General features: G+C 43.4%; 2 protein-coding genes across 2 annotated transcripts; one reads left to right on the top strand and one right to left on the bottom strand.

Moving 5' to 3' along the window:
• The first annotated feature begins 582 nt into the window (after positions 1-582).
• Positions 583-1,184, top strand: LOC147462337 (uncharacterized). Its single transcript, XM_086493311.1, has one exon. It carries the CDS (start codon positions 583-585, stop codon positions 1,114-1,116), a length of 534 nt encoding a protein of 177 aa, XP_086349437.1. The 3' UTR covers positions 1,117-1,184.
• A 145-nt stretch (positions 1,185-1,329) lies between these two features.
• On the bottom strand, positions 1,330-3,373 carry LOC147462336 (uncharacterized). The gene has a single exon (XM_086483587.1). It carries the CDS (start codon positions 3,371-3,373, stop codon positions 2,609-2,611), a length of 765 nt encoding a protein of 254 aa, XP_086339713.1. The 3' UTR covers positions 1,330-2,608.
• Positions 3,374-13,921: the final 10,548 nt, after the last annotated feature.

The following is a 13,921-nucleotide window of genomic DNA, read 5'->3' as shown; positions in this document are numbered from 1 at the left end:
AACCCTCTCATTAATTGGACGAAAAATACTTTCACTTTCAATGCCAAAAGTGACTCTCCCATTGTCATTCGTGGGGAGGAAGTTGTTCATTCTTCATCTCTCATTTCTAATGTGCACGCGAAGATTGAAAAGAATCTGGAGAAAGAGACTCTCTCAATATTTTCTTCTCCAAAGCACGGCACACATGATTTGCATGATCAAAACGTGATTATTCACAAGCATGATGATTTGCAGGATAAAGATGTGATTGTTTACAAGGATGATGGTTTAGTTGATGCTTGTTCTAGTGAAGCTAACCTCATTGCAGATTCGATTAATCACGAAGAACCGATCTTGGCTCTCGAGTAGAGATCTCAAGAACCCTCTCAGGAAGTATTATGTGTTCGTATGATTAGTCATCATGTATCATTAGATTATTTTATTCGTGATGGTTTCTTGTATTGTCGTCACCGTCTTTACGTGTTCCCTTTCCACAGGCATGTCATATTGTATGATGCACATGATTCACTCATGAATGAGCACGGATGTATGTGGATTACTCATGAAAAGATGAAATGTTTGCATTCAAGGAATTCACATTCCATGTCTCTTCCTTGGCATGACATAGTATCCGAAAGAGCACAAGAAGGATTGAACATCAAGCATCGGCATTTCCATTGTGATTTGCCACATTTAATAGATTTAGATGAAAAAGATACGTTTCGATTTAAATTTTTCTGTGTTTTTGGTGAACGGTTTGACACTCCGTCACTTTGTTCATCTGTATTGCATGCACAATCTTTTCAAAAGAATAATCTTTTTCCAATCACTTTACATGAAACGAGTATGTTCATGTTTTTATGTTGCAAGTGGTTTCAAAAATTTTCCTCCTCCGAGATTCTTGAAGACGGTGAACCTACGTCCATAGTAGAAGTTAGACCATTGAAGCAGCTTCAGATGACTTTGTATCGCTTTCGGCACGACCCAAAGAAGCAAGCATTGCAGATCTCTATGAAGTTCAAGTATCGCATGACCACGCATCAAAGTGGATTGTCGAAGAGTCCTTCCCATGATTCCAGACACTGTTGGCGATCTCCCTCGACGCTATACAGTTTGGTATCAGTACCTCACTTTTAAAAAGAGGGATGTCACATGCACATCTAATTCTATGTGCATGTGGACAAGCTACTCCATGACAAGGGTTCAGTTAGCTTAAGAAGTAATCTAGCACCTTTGTGAGTCTGTTCACAGACCGTGCATATCGATAAGCTTAGAGTAGTTACATTTCCTCTAGTTGCACACAACATGATCATCATATTACAATCAATACCCATCAGGAGCATTTCACAATGCATGGAACCCATTTTCTATATTTTAGCCAATTTTCATTTATTATTATTAAGTGACTTTGTTGGAAAACTAGGTAGAGCAATTTGGCTAAGGAAATATATAAGAAAGCTAGCGCTAGCACTTTCTGATAGAAGAGGCAGCAAGAGTCCACAAACTCAAAGTCTTCTTCTCAGCAAGACCGACAGGAGGCCTAGCATTTCCAGCCAACAGCAGATCAAGATCAACGTTTGGCAACAGGACAAACCTAGTGTTTTTCAGCAATTGCAAATCAACCTCAACGTTTTACATTTTTCAGATCAGCCCAGGTGTTTGCAGATTCCAACTCAAGCCTAGCATTTTTGCACATGCAGATTCCCAATCGTTTTTGCAACAGATATCCCCTTAAGCCTAGCGTTTTTGGAACAACGGATCAACCCCAGCCTTCGCAGTTTCTTGACGATAGAACCCATCGTTTTCAGTTTTCAACAGTCAGACTCCGCACTACAATCCCAAAACCTCGCAGAACTCACCTTCCTACAATAGATCCTCACCGCATGGTCAGATGAGCCAGCGTCTGCAGATTCAGTCCGCTGTTCGTAAATTTCAACATCTACATTTTCAACGCATCGTCGTCGCGTCGTCATTGACAGAGTCAGAATTTCAATAGATAGAAGATTTGCAGATTTCAGTCCTTAGTGTTTTCAATTTTCAACCCGTCTCGTCGTCGTCGATAACGTCGGCAAGTCCATTACATTTAGACCATTGTACGAGGATTGTGCAATCAATAGCATAGACCTCTCTCGCCATAGAGAGTGGGGCCCTTGGAGGAGGGTTTGACAACATTCTGGTGTCGTATTCTTCTCTCTATCTCTCAGTCTCAGCACCTTCATTCACAATGTCATTCATCTTGTTTGTGATCATTTGCACTCTCTCACTAAAAAAACGGAAGGCACTCTCTTCCTTAAGTAAAAAGAACCCTTGAGCACAGTTTGGAGCACTCATCTTGAGCAAAGTTCAACATTCACTTCTGCTGCGGGTTAAGCATGTAGAGCTTTTGTATGCATGTTCAAGACATATGAGAACCACCACGGGATAAACAAAACATCGTGACTGCAAAAAGGAACCATTACTTGCATAGCTTGGATTGCGACTGGTACTACAAAACATGATTGATTTCATATGTGTACATGAACTATAATCTAGCAAAAGACCGAACTTTCGCATCTGACCAAAGCCTGCAAAACTGCCGTAACATAAACCTGCACTAAGCATGAACAGACATGCGACGGACTTCACTACATCATGAGACAATCAGCAACCCCGCAGACTTCATAGCATCAATGAGCAAATCCCTGGTTTTATAATGATCTGGATTTAATTTGCCAGAGACAGATGCAAGACTACGTAGTCGAGCACCCGTGACCCTCTTTATTGCTGCACTAGAATACTCCACTGGAAAAATGCATTGGGATAGAAATTCCTCTGTGCTTGGTTTAGGATCAGCATTTTCCTCCTCTCGTTTCTTGGTCATTTCCTGTAAGAGTTGGAAGACCTCGTTTCCCACCCTATGCTGACCCAGCGCATCTGCAAAAGATTGCACATGTAATGTGTGTTCAACAGTACCAAAACACACCCCATTCTTGAGTTGTCGGATATTACTAGGGCACTTGACCTTATCCTTACTGGTCATGCAAATGAATGTGTAATGTAGCTGCCAACCCTGAAGTTGCTGCAATATGGAAGGGATCCATTTCTCAAGCACTGCCACATTCATAAACTGTTCTTCTGAATGTTTATGCCTGTCAAGGCTCGTGGTAAACTGCAGGCCGATGAAGTGGAAATTCCCGAGCATGTCCTTGTACACAATCACAGCATCAACACTGCCAAAGTTGTATCTATTTGGGATGTAAACAATCCCATAACCAACCTTCATATCTGCATGAGATACATCAGGTATACGTGTGAAGTGTTGCACTTTCAGATTATAGAGATTTAAATCATCAGAAATTTGTATACCCATCTTAGCTACCACACCTGTGCACAACCTTTCACATACCCAACCCATCTCTGACCAATTCACAACACCTTTACACAAAACCACCTTAGCATATGGAACTCAGGAAACAACTATCTGTGATTTATTTAATGCATCTTCCCATTCACGAAAGGCATCAATGTAAATTGCCTCTATGAAAGGTGAGCAAAATATCCCATTTGTAGAATCCAGCGCATAACGAGAGTCCACCCTCATCATTTCCTTGCAGGTATAAAATGGCCCTTCTTCAGCACGAGCTTCTTTTGCCAGTCGCCTCCTAAGAGAGGTTTGAATGCCCTGAATGTGACCATCCTCCTCAAACATACACAGTACAGAATCCCAGCACTCTGGATCCTCCATAACCTCTGCAAGCTCCACCACATTGTCAGTCATTACCTGCAGTACCCGAGTTGGAAATCGTCTACAGTAACCATCCAAGATGAAAAGAAACAAGGGAAACTGTCCGCAATAATAATGTACATCAGCCAGCCGTTCAGGACAGGTTTTGAGAACAGCACCAAGACATGTTTGGGCAAGAAATGTAGACATGCTTGCACCTGCAAAGCCATGGTCCAAGTCAAGTACGGTCACATTACGAAGGGGCTTCTCCTCGAGGTTGCGGAGTTTGCCTCCCATGGGCGAAATCCCCCAAAGCACATTAGAGTCAGCCACTACATGTTCCAATTCAACAAGTACACTACTGCGAAAACCAGCATCTGGTTTCTCCTGGCCATACCAAGTCTGCACATCCAAATCCTGAACACCATCCACAATGAAAATGAATCTCTCCTCATATTGAGTCTGCCTCTTACTGATGAAGCATCTGGCATCCCCCACGGTCTGAAAATTGGAGATCTCATCTATTACCTCATGACCATCGAGGTAGTATGTGAAGAGCAATGCAGCCTGAAGAGCCTTGAGCAGATCCATACGTGCAGCCTCCATGTTCCATAGGCATATAAGCCGCCTAGTGGCTGGCAAAGTCGCATAAAAAATGAAGGCCAGAGCCTTCAGGTGGGTTGTTTTTCCCACACCCTTGGCTCCTTTCAAGACCAGGGCATACCCGGTTGCAGTGAAGACTTCTTCCCACTCGCACAGCAGAGTATCCATGTCCTCCATTCCGATGATGTGCAAGAATATAGGGTTCCCGCAATCCAAGCTCGGGATCCGACTCATCTTCGTTGGATCTTTTAAATCCTGGATGAGCTGAGGAGCACTTTCTCCTTTGATGACATGTCATGCTTCCTTCGTAAAGCTGCTCCTGTCTGCGGAAATTCTCTGCCGTTTCAGCTCCCCAGCATCCAGCAGAAGACCCAAAGCGCGCTTTACCTTCATCACGACGACTCCTGTGTTGATCACAGTCTTCGGTCTCCTCCTTGTCACACTTCATCGGGAGGCGCCCGGACAAAACCCAAAGCAGTTTAACCAACGACACCTAAACATAGTTTCTTGCTTGACCACAATTCATCTAGAATCTTCTTTACTCTATAACGGGATTAAAGGCACAAGCAAAAGGAGGCATGGGCCGGCTAAAAGCGAGGGTGCAGCAGCCGAAAATGCAGGAGGTGAATAGCCCGGGCCCCGGCCAGCCCAAGCGTGAACTCCACAAACACACACACATAGCGTTCCGACCTGCTCCGCACACAAGCAGGCTTCGATTGTGCTAGCAAAGAGGATCTCCAGCAGGCATGTTGATGGAGTAACATGAAAACACACACACACACACACACACAATACAGTAGTTCATTTCCTTCGCTAATTGGCAGGCTAATGTGGTATTTTCTGTCCCTCAGATTTATCCCTTGCTGAGTGTCTCCTCCGAGCGCATTGTCTTCGCCAATGCCTGCAAGCTCCAATCCCACATGGTCTTCGCCAATGCCTGTAAGCTCCAATCCCACATGGAGTTTTCCACCGTGGCTGGACTGCAGCTGATCACGTTCGATACCGAGGCGAAGCTGCACAAGATCAAGAAATCAATGGCGCGGGACAAGGCGAAGCTGCTGCTCCGATTTGATTTTCACGTTGGAAGCGGGGGTGGGGGTGGAACCGAAATGCGTTCCAGGTGGCAGAAGCTCGGGAGCGAGGTGGTGAGGAGCCAGGAGAGTGTGGGCCAGCTTCGAGGAAGATAAACAGTCAACGGAGCCGAGTAGGGGTGGTGGGACAGGAGTGCACGCTAGAGAGAGAGAGAGAGAGAGAGAGAGAGAGAGAGAGACCCAACCGGTGTAGGCTCCCCCTCGTCACTATATGACACGGCTCCGGGTCAGAGGGGATCTAGGGCCCAAATTTGGGGGGCAAGGCGGCTTTAATATCCGCCGTCAGACCACACAGTGAACTAGGGGTGAATTGGGGGCGCCTAAACTAGGATATGATCATTGGCATGCAAACATGGACAGTGACGCGCGCTAGCGTGGTGGTAGGGCATTCGTGTGGCAACCGAGACGTCCCAGGTTCGACCCACACCCCGCGAGGCGGGTGAACTAGGGGGGGTGAACTAAGAGTGAACTTGGGGCGCCATTTTTGCCCCGAGCTCACCCCCAGTTCACTACATGATCCGACGGTCGAGATTAAAGTCGCCTCGCGTCGCCAAATTTGGGCCTTAGATCCCCCCTGGCTAGAGCCGTGCCATATAGTGACGAGGGCTCCCCACGGCTCTTCACATTCTCATCCACTCCGTGTGCATGCTTGAATCTCCTCTCTCTCTCTCTCTCTCTCTCTCTCTCTTCATAGTGGAAAAGAGCCTAAAGTAGCCGTATCTAGAAATCATGATGACAGGGGCAGCCTCCACACTATCTCGCACGGGCATGCTCAAATGGGATCGACGGTTGAGGTGATCTGGGCCGTCGGATATACATTTGGTAAATTCGGGTAGGCTTGTAAATTCGGGTCTATCTGCACCCCATTGTCTCAAACCCCCGACCTCCCCACCACGAGCCATGTGCACTAACCACTACGCCCTCATGCGTACGTTGAAATATAGGCGATTCGAGTATGTCATATTGTAAATGTGGACCGATTAGTAAATTCGGGGCAAATTTGTAAATTCGAGCAAATTGGTAAACTCGGGGCAACTTCAGAGCTGACGGTCCATAATTGACGTGCGTCGCCTTTTCCTCCGCCACCATTGATCCCATTTGACCATGCCCGTGTGATATAGTGATGAGGCAGGGGTAGTGATAATACCACCCACCTGCCATGTAATCAATCAGCTACTATTACAACACACACACCATAAAGCAAGGAAGCCCAAATTGTGTTGAATAGTGTATTGCATAGAGGCCGGAGCTCACAATCACAAGAAGTTTCAGACGGTTTCCCTTTTGGGAAAGAGGCCCTCTTTCCCTGGGTTTTTTCATAGTGCTCAACATCATAAGCTTCTGCAGGCTTGGCAACGCGCACCTAGCTAGGTGCGCGGTGCTTGCCCGCAAAACCTTATGATGTTGTCGTAATTCACAATGTGGAAATAATTGTGGGAAGTTATTGAAAGCTTCTTGTGAATAGCCAGAGCATGTTGAAGGCCTATGACGAGGGACAAGAAGAGGGGAATCTTTCGTCTTTGGAGTAGAAAGGGGGGCATGTGCCAGGTAGAGCTGACGCCCAAGAGAGGAGGAAGCAGGGGAAGCAGCCTCTTCGTAGGCACCTCTGTCCATGGTGGGTGCCCAAGAGTTTACGGCGAGTTATGAACCATCTATTTATCTCTTTAATCTATCTATTTAAGCCAAAGGCTTTTCAGGAAAGCCACATGGCACTAAGTAGTTGTGTTGAGAAGCTATTCGGCTCAAGTTTATGGCGCTTGGGATTCGGTGGAAAAGACTCCTCTCTCTCTCTCTCTCTCTCTCTCTCTCTCTCTCTCTCTCTCAAACACCCCCTGTGGCTGTTGCTCGCTTGAACGGATAGGCAAGATAGCATCGTTTGGGTGGCATTGAACGGGAAATGGCATGGTCAATGTCGAACAGGGAGCTCTCTCTCTCTCTCTCTCTCTCTCTCTCTCTCTCTCTCTCTCTCTCTCTGCGATGCGTTGCAGAGGTTGGCAAGTCCTGTCTTTGTCTCTTCTCCCAGTAGATGCTACGATTTTTGTAAAAACTAGGATTAAAATCACAAGGTCGTTTGCCATGTGGTAGCAAATCCCTTGCAAGCTCCCCATGTTATAGCGATCCGTCGACGTGGAGCTCTCCACGTTGAGCAAGTGTGAGTGGGTTAAAGAGCCTTAGGCTGTGGGGAAGAAGGCATGTGCTTGCGCCAATTAGGCTAGAGGTCTTCTAACTCCACAGTTGTGTCAAGTGTACTTTGCACCTCCCACAACCCAATACTTTCAAGTGATCACTAATAGGTAGCACTTTGCTTGCAAGCATCTGTGTGTACCGTAGAGGTAGGGCAACAAACTACCATCAAATCCCTCTCTTTGCTCAGAAGTCTACCATGTCTTTCGAGACATAATCCCCACCATTATCAGACCTCAAGCCCTTGAACTTTTTGCCTAATTCATTCTCAACAAATATAAGCAATGTATGAAACATAGAGAATAACTCATCCTTATGTTTCAAAGGGTAAACCCACACCTTTTGAGTAAAGTCGTATATAAACATTACATATCAAGTGGGTGAAAGCATGAATGGGTGGACAAAAAGGCTATGTCCAAAACAAGCTATTTTTGAAAGTGTTTGACCAAATATGCTTAACCAAAATGAAAAGATATGGGACATGTTATATATCACAAGATAACAAAAGTTCGTTCAAAACGAGAATCTATATCTAGATTGAACGCGCAATTTAGAGTTAATTTGCAAAAAATTTATCGGTCTTCACTTTCGAAAAAATAGTTATTGAAAAACAACTTCTCACCCTTAAAAGTGTACCACCCATTCATACTTTCACCCAAGTAGCTCTCTCTAGAGACTTGGTTAGCATAGTGTGAGTGTGCGAATGTAGTGTGTGTGTGCGAAGAGGAGAAGGAGAGAGAGAACACATAGGGTGTGGGTGGAGCAGTTCACCACAATGTGTGTGAGAGAGCCCCTTATTCTTCTATCAAGTGAAGAATAAGTTGTGTACAAGTGATGGGCAGTCAGATGCCTTTGGCTATTCCAACTGGGGTAAGAGGAACACCACCTTTATCCCAACAAGCTCTCACTAAAAGATGAAAGTGTTGGTAAGTAGTACTACTATAGAACCTCATAGTATGTACAAGAGGTATAGGGAGGAAACTCGTTTCAACCTATACCAAAGGGGTTCACCTCTTAGACCATGTAAGTTACCATGTGAGTTCACATGAATGGGTTTTTTAATTGTCAAAATTTTAAAATTTTAACATGATTATATTAAGAAAAAATTATCAAAATACCCCATTAATTTGTGAAAATTCCCAAAATACCCCTCAAATTTCAAAAATTCCCAAAATACCCTTGTATCTAGTTTAGTCGGTTTGTTCACGATTTCCTAATCTTTATTCTTTTTGACAATGGAGATCCGCTTTTTAGTGCTTAGCATCTAATTTGTCACAAATTACCTCACAAAAAAAGACAAATATGTCTAAAAATAATGAAGCAATTTATCTCCAAAGCCTACATAACTTGATAGACAATCAATGTTCTTATGAAAAGCTAATTTTTTAAAATCTTTGGATAAATTTAGTTTCACAACCAGGGGTATTTTGGGAATTTTGAAAAATTTGAAGGGCATTTTGGGAATTTATGACAAAATATGAGAGGTATATTATTGGGAATTTCCACAAATTAGAGGGGTATTTTGGTAATTTTCCCTTATATTAATAGAAGGGATTTTTTAATTGATTTAAAGAAAAATCTGTAAGTTTTTGAAGAAAAAGGGGTCATTTTATTACCTTAAGCATTTAACTAAAGGGGTTTTTTTAATACCCTTTGAAAGCACGTTATATGAATATTTTCTTAAAGATGCACCTCCAATTACCTATGTTAATTAGCTCTCTCGAAGTCGATACATGCTGCCATATAGGCTCTAGCGGTGTGTGGAAGGGTATATCATATCCTGCAGATATCCTATAATGACCTGCAGTACTCCATAATACATCATGCTAGTGTTAGACATCACATGACTGACAATGTCAACTACAAACGCTCCCATTGCAGTTGTTATGTCGGGTTTAGATACTAAAAGTTCATACATGAGAGTCCCATAGGTTGATGATAAACGCGTAATCTTTACCAGCAAATCCATGTCCATCGCATCAATGCCATTTGTAGTGACCTCTACCAATCTATCCGCAATAGACATCTGCATCACCACCATAACTAATCATGCATGGACATGTTAATCCTAACTCTAGGGTAGTCTTCACTCCCTCATCATCCATAGGGACTGTGTCCACATGCCCTTGCATCATCATATCATTCTCTAGCATGAAAGAACTCCATATTGCTCATGTCCATGGTAGAAGGAATCTCTATCCTAAGAGAATCAATCTGTGCATGTCATAAAATCTAATATCTAACCAACCCAAATTATCTCTCATATTAAACTGATCACTTAATGGGGAAGAATAAACGGGAACAAGGGTTAAGATATAGACATGTGCTTATAGATCTATCTCAACATGGGGCCAATAATAAAGGGACCCAAATGAGATATGGTATATCAAAGAGAAAATCTACCAATGAATCTTAGAAGACCTTAGGGTTAACTTCATTAAAGACCTCCAAACGTTAGTGTTTAAAGTCCTTTGACCTAAGTTAGGGCTGAGCTTGAGGTGGGAACCCGACCCAAGCTCGAGGTGCTTGTCCTGCTTGAGGTGCTTGTCATGCTTGAGGTACTTGCCGTGCTTGATTAAGGTGCTTGAGGTGCTTTGTTGTGCTTGCTTGAGATGCTTGTGGGAACACCCCCAAGCTAGAAGTGCTTTGTCATGCTTGATGTGTAAGGTGCTTGAGCACCACAAGTCAAAGTGATCCATACATACGAGGGGGCGAGCCCATATTGTAGGGGCTAGTAAGAGAATACACACACACACACACACACTCAAGGTAACCCCAAGCCTTAAGAGGAAGTAGCAAGGACACATGTCAAGCTCCTACCCATATTACCTTCATGAGGTGCTTGAATCCTATTGGCCAGGCTTAAAAGGGGTCCAATGATAAATTACTTGAATTCACTAATTGTTTTTGCATTTATCAAGTACTCTCTCTCAAAGGGGAAAGGGGGACACTTGTACCAAGACTACCCCTATTGCTAGAAATGGCCCAAGCTTGTGATTGGCTAGTCTTGGCATGAGCCAATGAGCTTCAAGCATGAGCTAGAAGAGGGGGTCAACCAAAGCAAGAAGAGGCCTTGCTTGCAGGGTATACTCACCCGCACACTCTCATTATGCAATGTGCAAAGTGCAAGAGCTCCCTCTCCTTCTCCAAGCAAGTAGAGGTTGAGAGCCTACACCAACACTCTTGGCTATGGAGTGCAAATCCAACCAAGAGCCATGCTTCAATGCTTAAGCTTGCCATCTTCATTACAATGCTATTATGTATGCTAGCAAGAAGAGTTATGATAAGTGAGGAACTAATTCTTTCTCCTATGAAATGTTTCTTCTTCCTCTTCCCTACCCTCATTCCCTCAGGCTAACTCTCTCCACCTTCGAAGGTGTTTGAGGTCTTGGGACTGAGGCTTGGGATAGTTAAAGCTTTCTTCAAAGTTTATGTTATGCTTGTGACGCATGAAGCTTTCCATCTTCATTGCATCAGCTAGGTCACAAGGAACACAAAGATTGTATTGTAACAAGTCTCTCTTGATGGGAGAAATCATAATACAAATGCCTATTGGAGGGGGGACCGGCTCCACAGAAATCCGGTCCTCAATTGTTGTCATGTTCTCTAAATTCTCTCTCTTGAAAAAGTATTGCCCATGTCAAGTAAACTAATTGCTATGTCTATGTTGTTATCTTCAATTATGTTCACCCGCTATGCTCACAAAGTAATTTCTCAAAAGTACTCTCATTAATTTTCACTAATCTCAAGTTATTAGGCCAATTTCATTACATTGGTATTAGAGCATTTGGTTTCTATTTTCTTGCTTAAGAAGAGAGGTCCTTAAGTAGCCAAAAAATGGTTGATGTTGTTAATTATATTAGGGTAAGTGGAACTGGGATCTATTATTGGTTTTGTTGATCCCACTATGTGGGATATGGTGCACACCTCGGAAGCTTTGGACTTAATAATGGAGTCTTTTTAGACTTGCCTATGGCTTTATCATTATTGAGCCATAAGAAGTCCAAAAGGAGCTAGCCCTCGGCAACTCTGCTATGTTAGACCTACTCCACTACTCTCTATAATTAACCACTTCAAGCCGTGGGTGTAGATACTTAAGAGCCAATTTTCAAAGGCTAAGATGAGTGGAAACTAAGGTGTTGAATTTCCAAGGCATACACTAAGTACACACATTAATTTTGTTAACATGACTGACAATAATCAAGAGAGTAGAATGAACATTGATAGCTTTGATTTTACACATGAAGGTGATAATGATGATACCCCCATGTTTGTCAATTATCTTGTTACTAGGTTACAACAAGCTATGGGCAACCCAGATTTTCAAGCCGAAGTTACTCAACAACTTCGTGCTTATGGAATTTCCCTTCCTCTCCAAGAGGAAGAGAGATTAGGAGGCCTCTTGAAGAGACCCCCAAAAGAAGACTCTCTCCCATTTGAGAGAAGGAATCTAAAGAGCAAGAAAGCAATGAAACTTTAAGTTCCTCTGAAGATGTGGCCCCACGAAGACGTCGGTTTAGATGATCGGCCACTCCTCCCAAGAGAAAAAGATCAACACACCATCCCTCTCCTCGTCATTCCCAAAGAGAAGAGATGAACAAAGGAAGAAAAAGGATAGGAAGAGGTCACCCTCTTCTCCTTCCTCTTCATCTTCCTCCTCTTCCGATGAAATCTATGGCTATTCTCTTAGAAAATACAGGAGGGGAGGACATCGCAAATCATACCCTACATGGCGAAGGTCCCAAAAGCTAAAGAAGTTCAAGGAGGGAGGAAAGAGTATCTCTTTTCTCACCTATGATGGCACCTTTGGTGCTACCGACAAAGTGTTGGCCTTCATCCAACAATTTGATGTGGCCTTTGGAGACGAGGGCTTCATGGAGCCCTCCAAGCTACGCCATGTTGCTATGCACTTTCAAAAATCAGCTCATCAATGGTGGGATAGCCATCGTGGAAACGGTGAAGCCCCAAAGACATGGAAAACTTTACGAGTTTCCATCATGAAGCAATTTCTTGCAAGCGGTGCAAAGGACAAAGTGCTTACCGAGACGAATGGTGCAACTTGAAGCTTCTCTCTCATGATTCTATCCACAAGTATGTAGACAAGTTTTGGGATTTACATTTCACGGCTACTATCTTTCAAAAGATAGACTTTGCCAAGCAAAGGTATCAATTCTATGCAAGATTACCTGAAGAGATGGCCAACTACATCAACTCTCAACGGTGTGGTTCTATTAGTGAAGTAATCCATTACACCATGGTTTCTTCACAGATCAATTTCCATCAAGGGGCTAGACAGAATGTCAAGCCTATGGAAAACAAAGACAAAAATGATTAAAAGGGAAAAACCAATGTTCAAAATTCTTCCCAAGGCACTTCCAACAACAACAACAACAATCGGTCCAAGGAGAAGGGATTTTACAAAGGAAAAAACAAACTCTCTCCTGAAGATCTTGAAGCTTTTCGCAAGGAACATAAGTGTTTCAAGTGTGGGGAGCAAGGACATGGCTATTGTTCTTGCCCCAAAAAGAATGCTCGTAGTGAGACTCCTAGGGGTTCCACCATTGAAGCTCCAAAAGAGAATGCTCATTGTTTGCAAAGGATCATCACTTTCCTATGCTTGGGGAAAAGTAAGAGAGCATGATGCCTTCATCTTGTTTGACCCTGGCTCTACTCACAAATTCATATCAACGAAGTTGGCCACCAAGTTGGGCATTCAAGCTTTTGAGATGGGAGATATGGTAATGGCTAACCCAGCCTTCAAGGCACAACAAGCCTCTGTTACTCCCTTGATTGGGAAGTTGAGGCTTCACGTCCAAAGCTATGTCAACAAAGAAGACTTTTTCATCTCTCCTCTCCAACATGAGGATGCTATCCTAGGGGCGCCATGGTTTGATTGCATGGTTGCCAATATGAAGCTCCCTAAAAGGGGAATCTACTTCACCTACAGGGAAAAGAACATGTATATAGATGCTAGTCAGCGTGGTCGCACTATTCCATTTGTAAATCCTCCTGCTTTTGATAAGTCAATGAAGAGCTCAGTTTTTGCGTACATCATGATTTTTGTCAAAGAGTCTCTAAAAGATCCTAATGTTTCATCAAATGTAAGTGGTAGGAATTAAGAAGAGTTAGACTTGTCTAATTTTCTAAAAGGATTCCAAGATGTGTTGATCGATGATATCTTTATGGACTTACCTCCAAAACGAGGCGATGATGACCATTGAATTGAGCTCCTTTCAGGAAGCTCACTGCCAACAAGCCTCCTTATTGAGTCTCTCAAGCTCAACAAGAGGAGATCATAAGGAAAGTACAGGAATTGGTAGACAAACGGATGGTGAGGCCTAGTTCCTCTCCCTTTTGTTCT

This window comes from Adiantum capillus-veneris, chromosome 2 (genome assembly GCF_014529385.1).
Source record: "Adiantum capillus-veneris isolate H3 chromosome 2, ASM1452938v2, whole genome shotgun sequence".
NCBI lineage: Eukaryota > Viridiplantae > Streptophyta > Polypodiopsida > Polypodiales > Pteridaceae > Adiantum > Adiantum capillus-veneris.
This window is presented reverse-complemented; position numbering and strand designations above follow the sequence as displayed.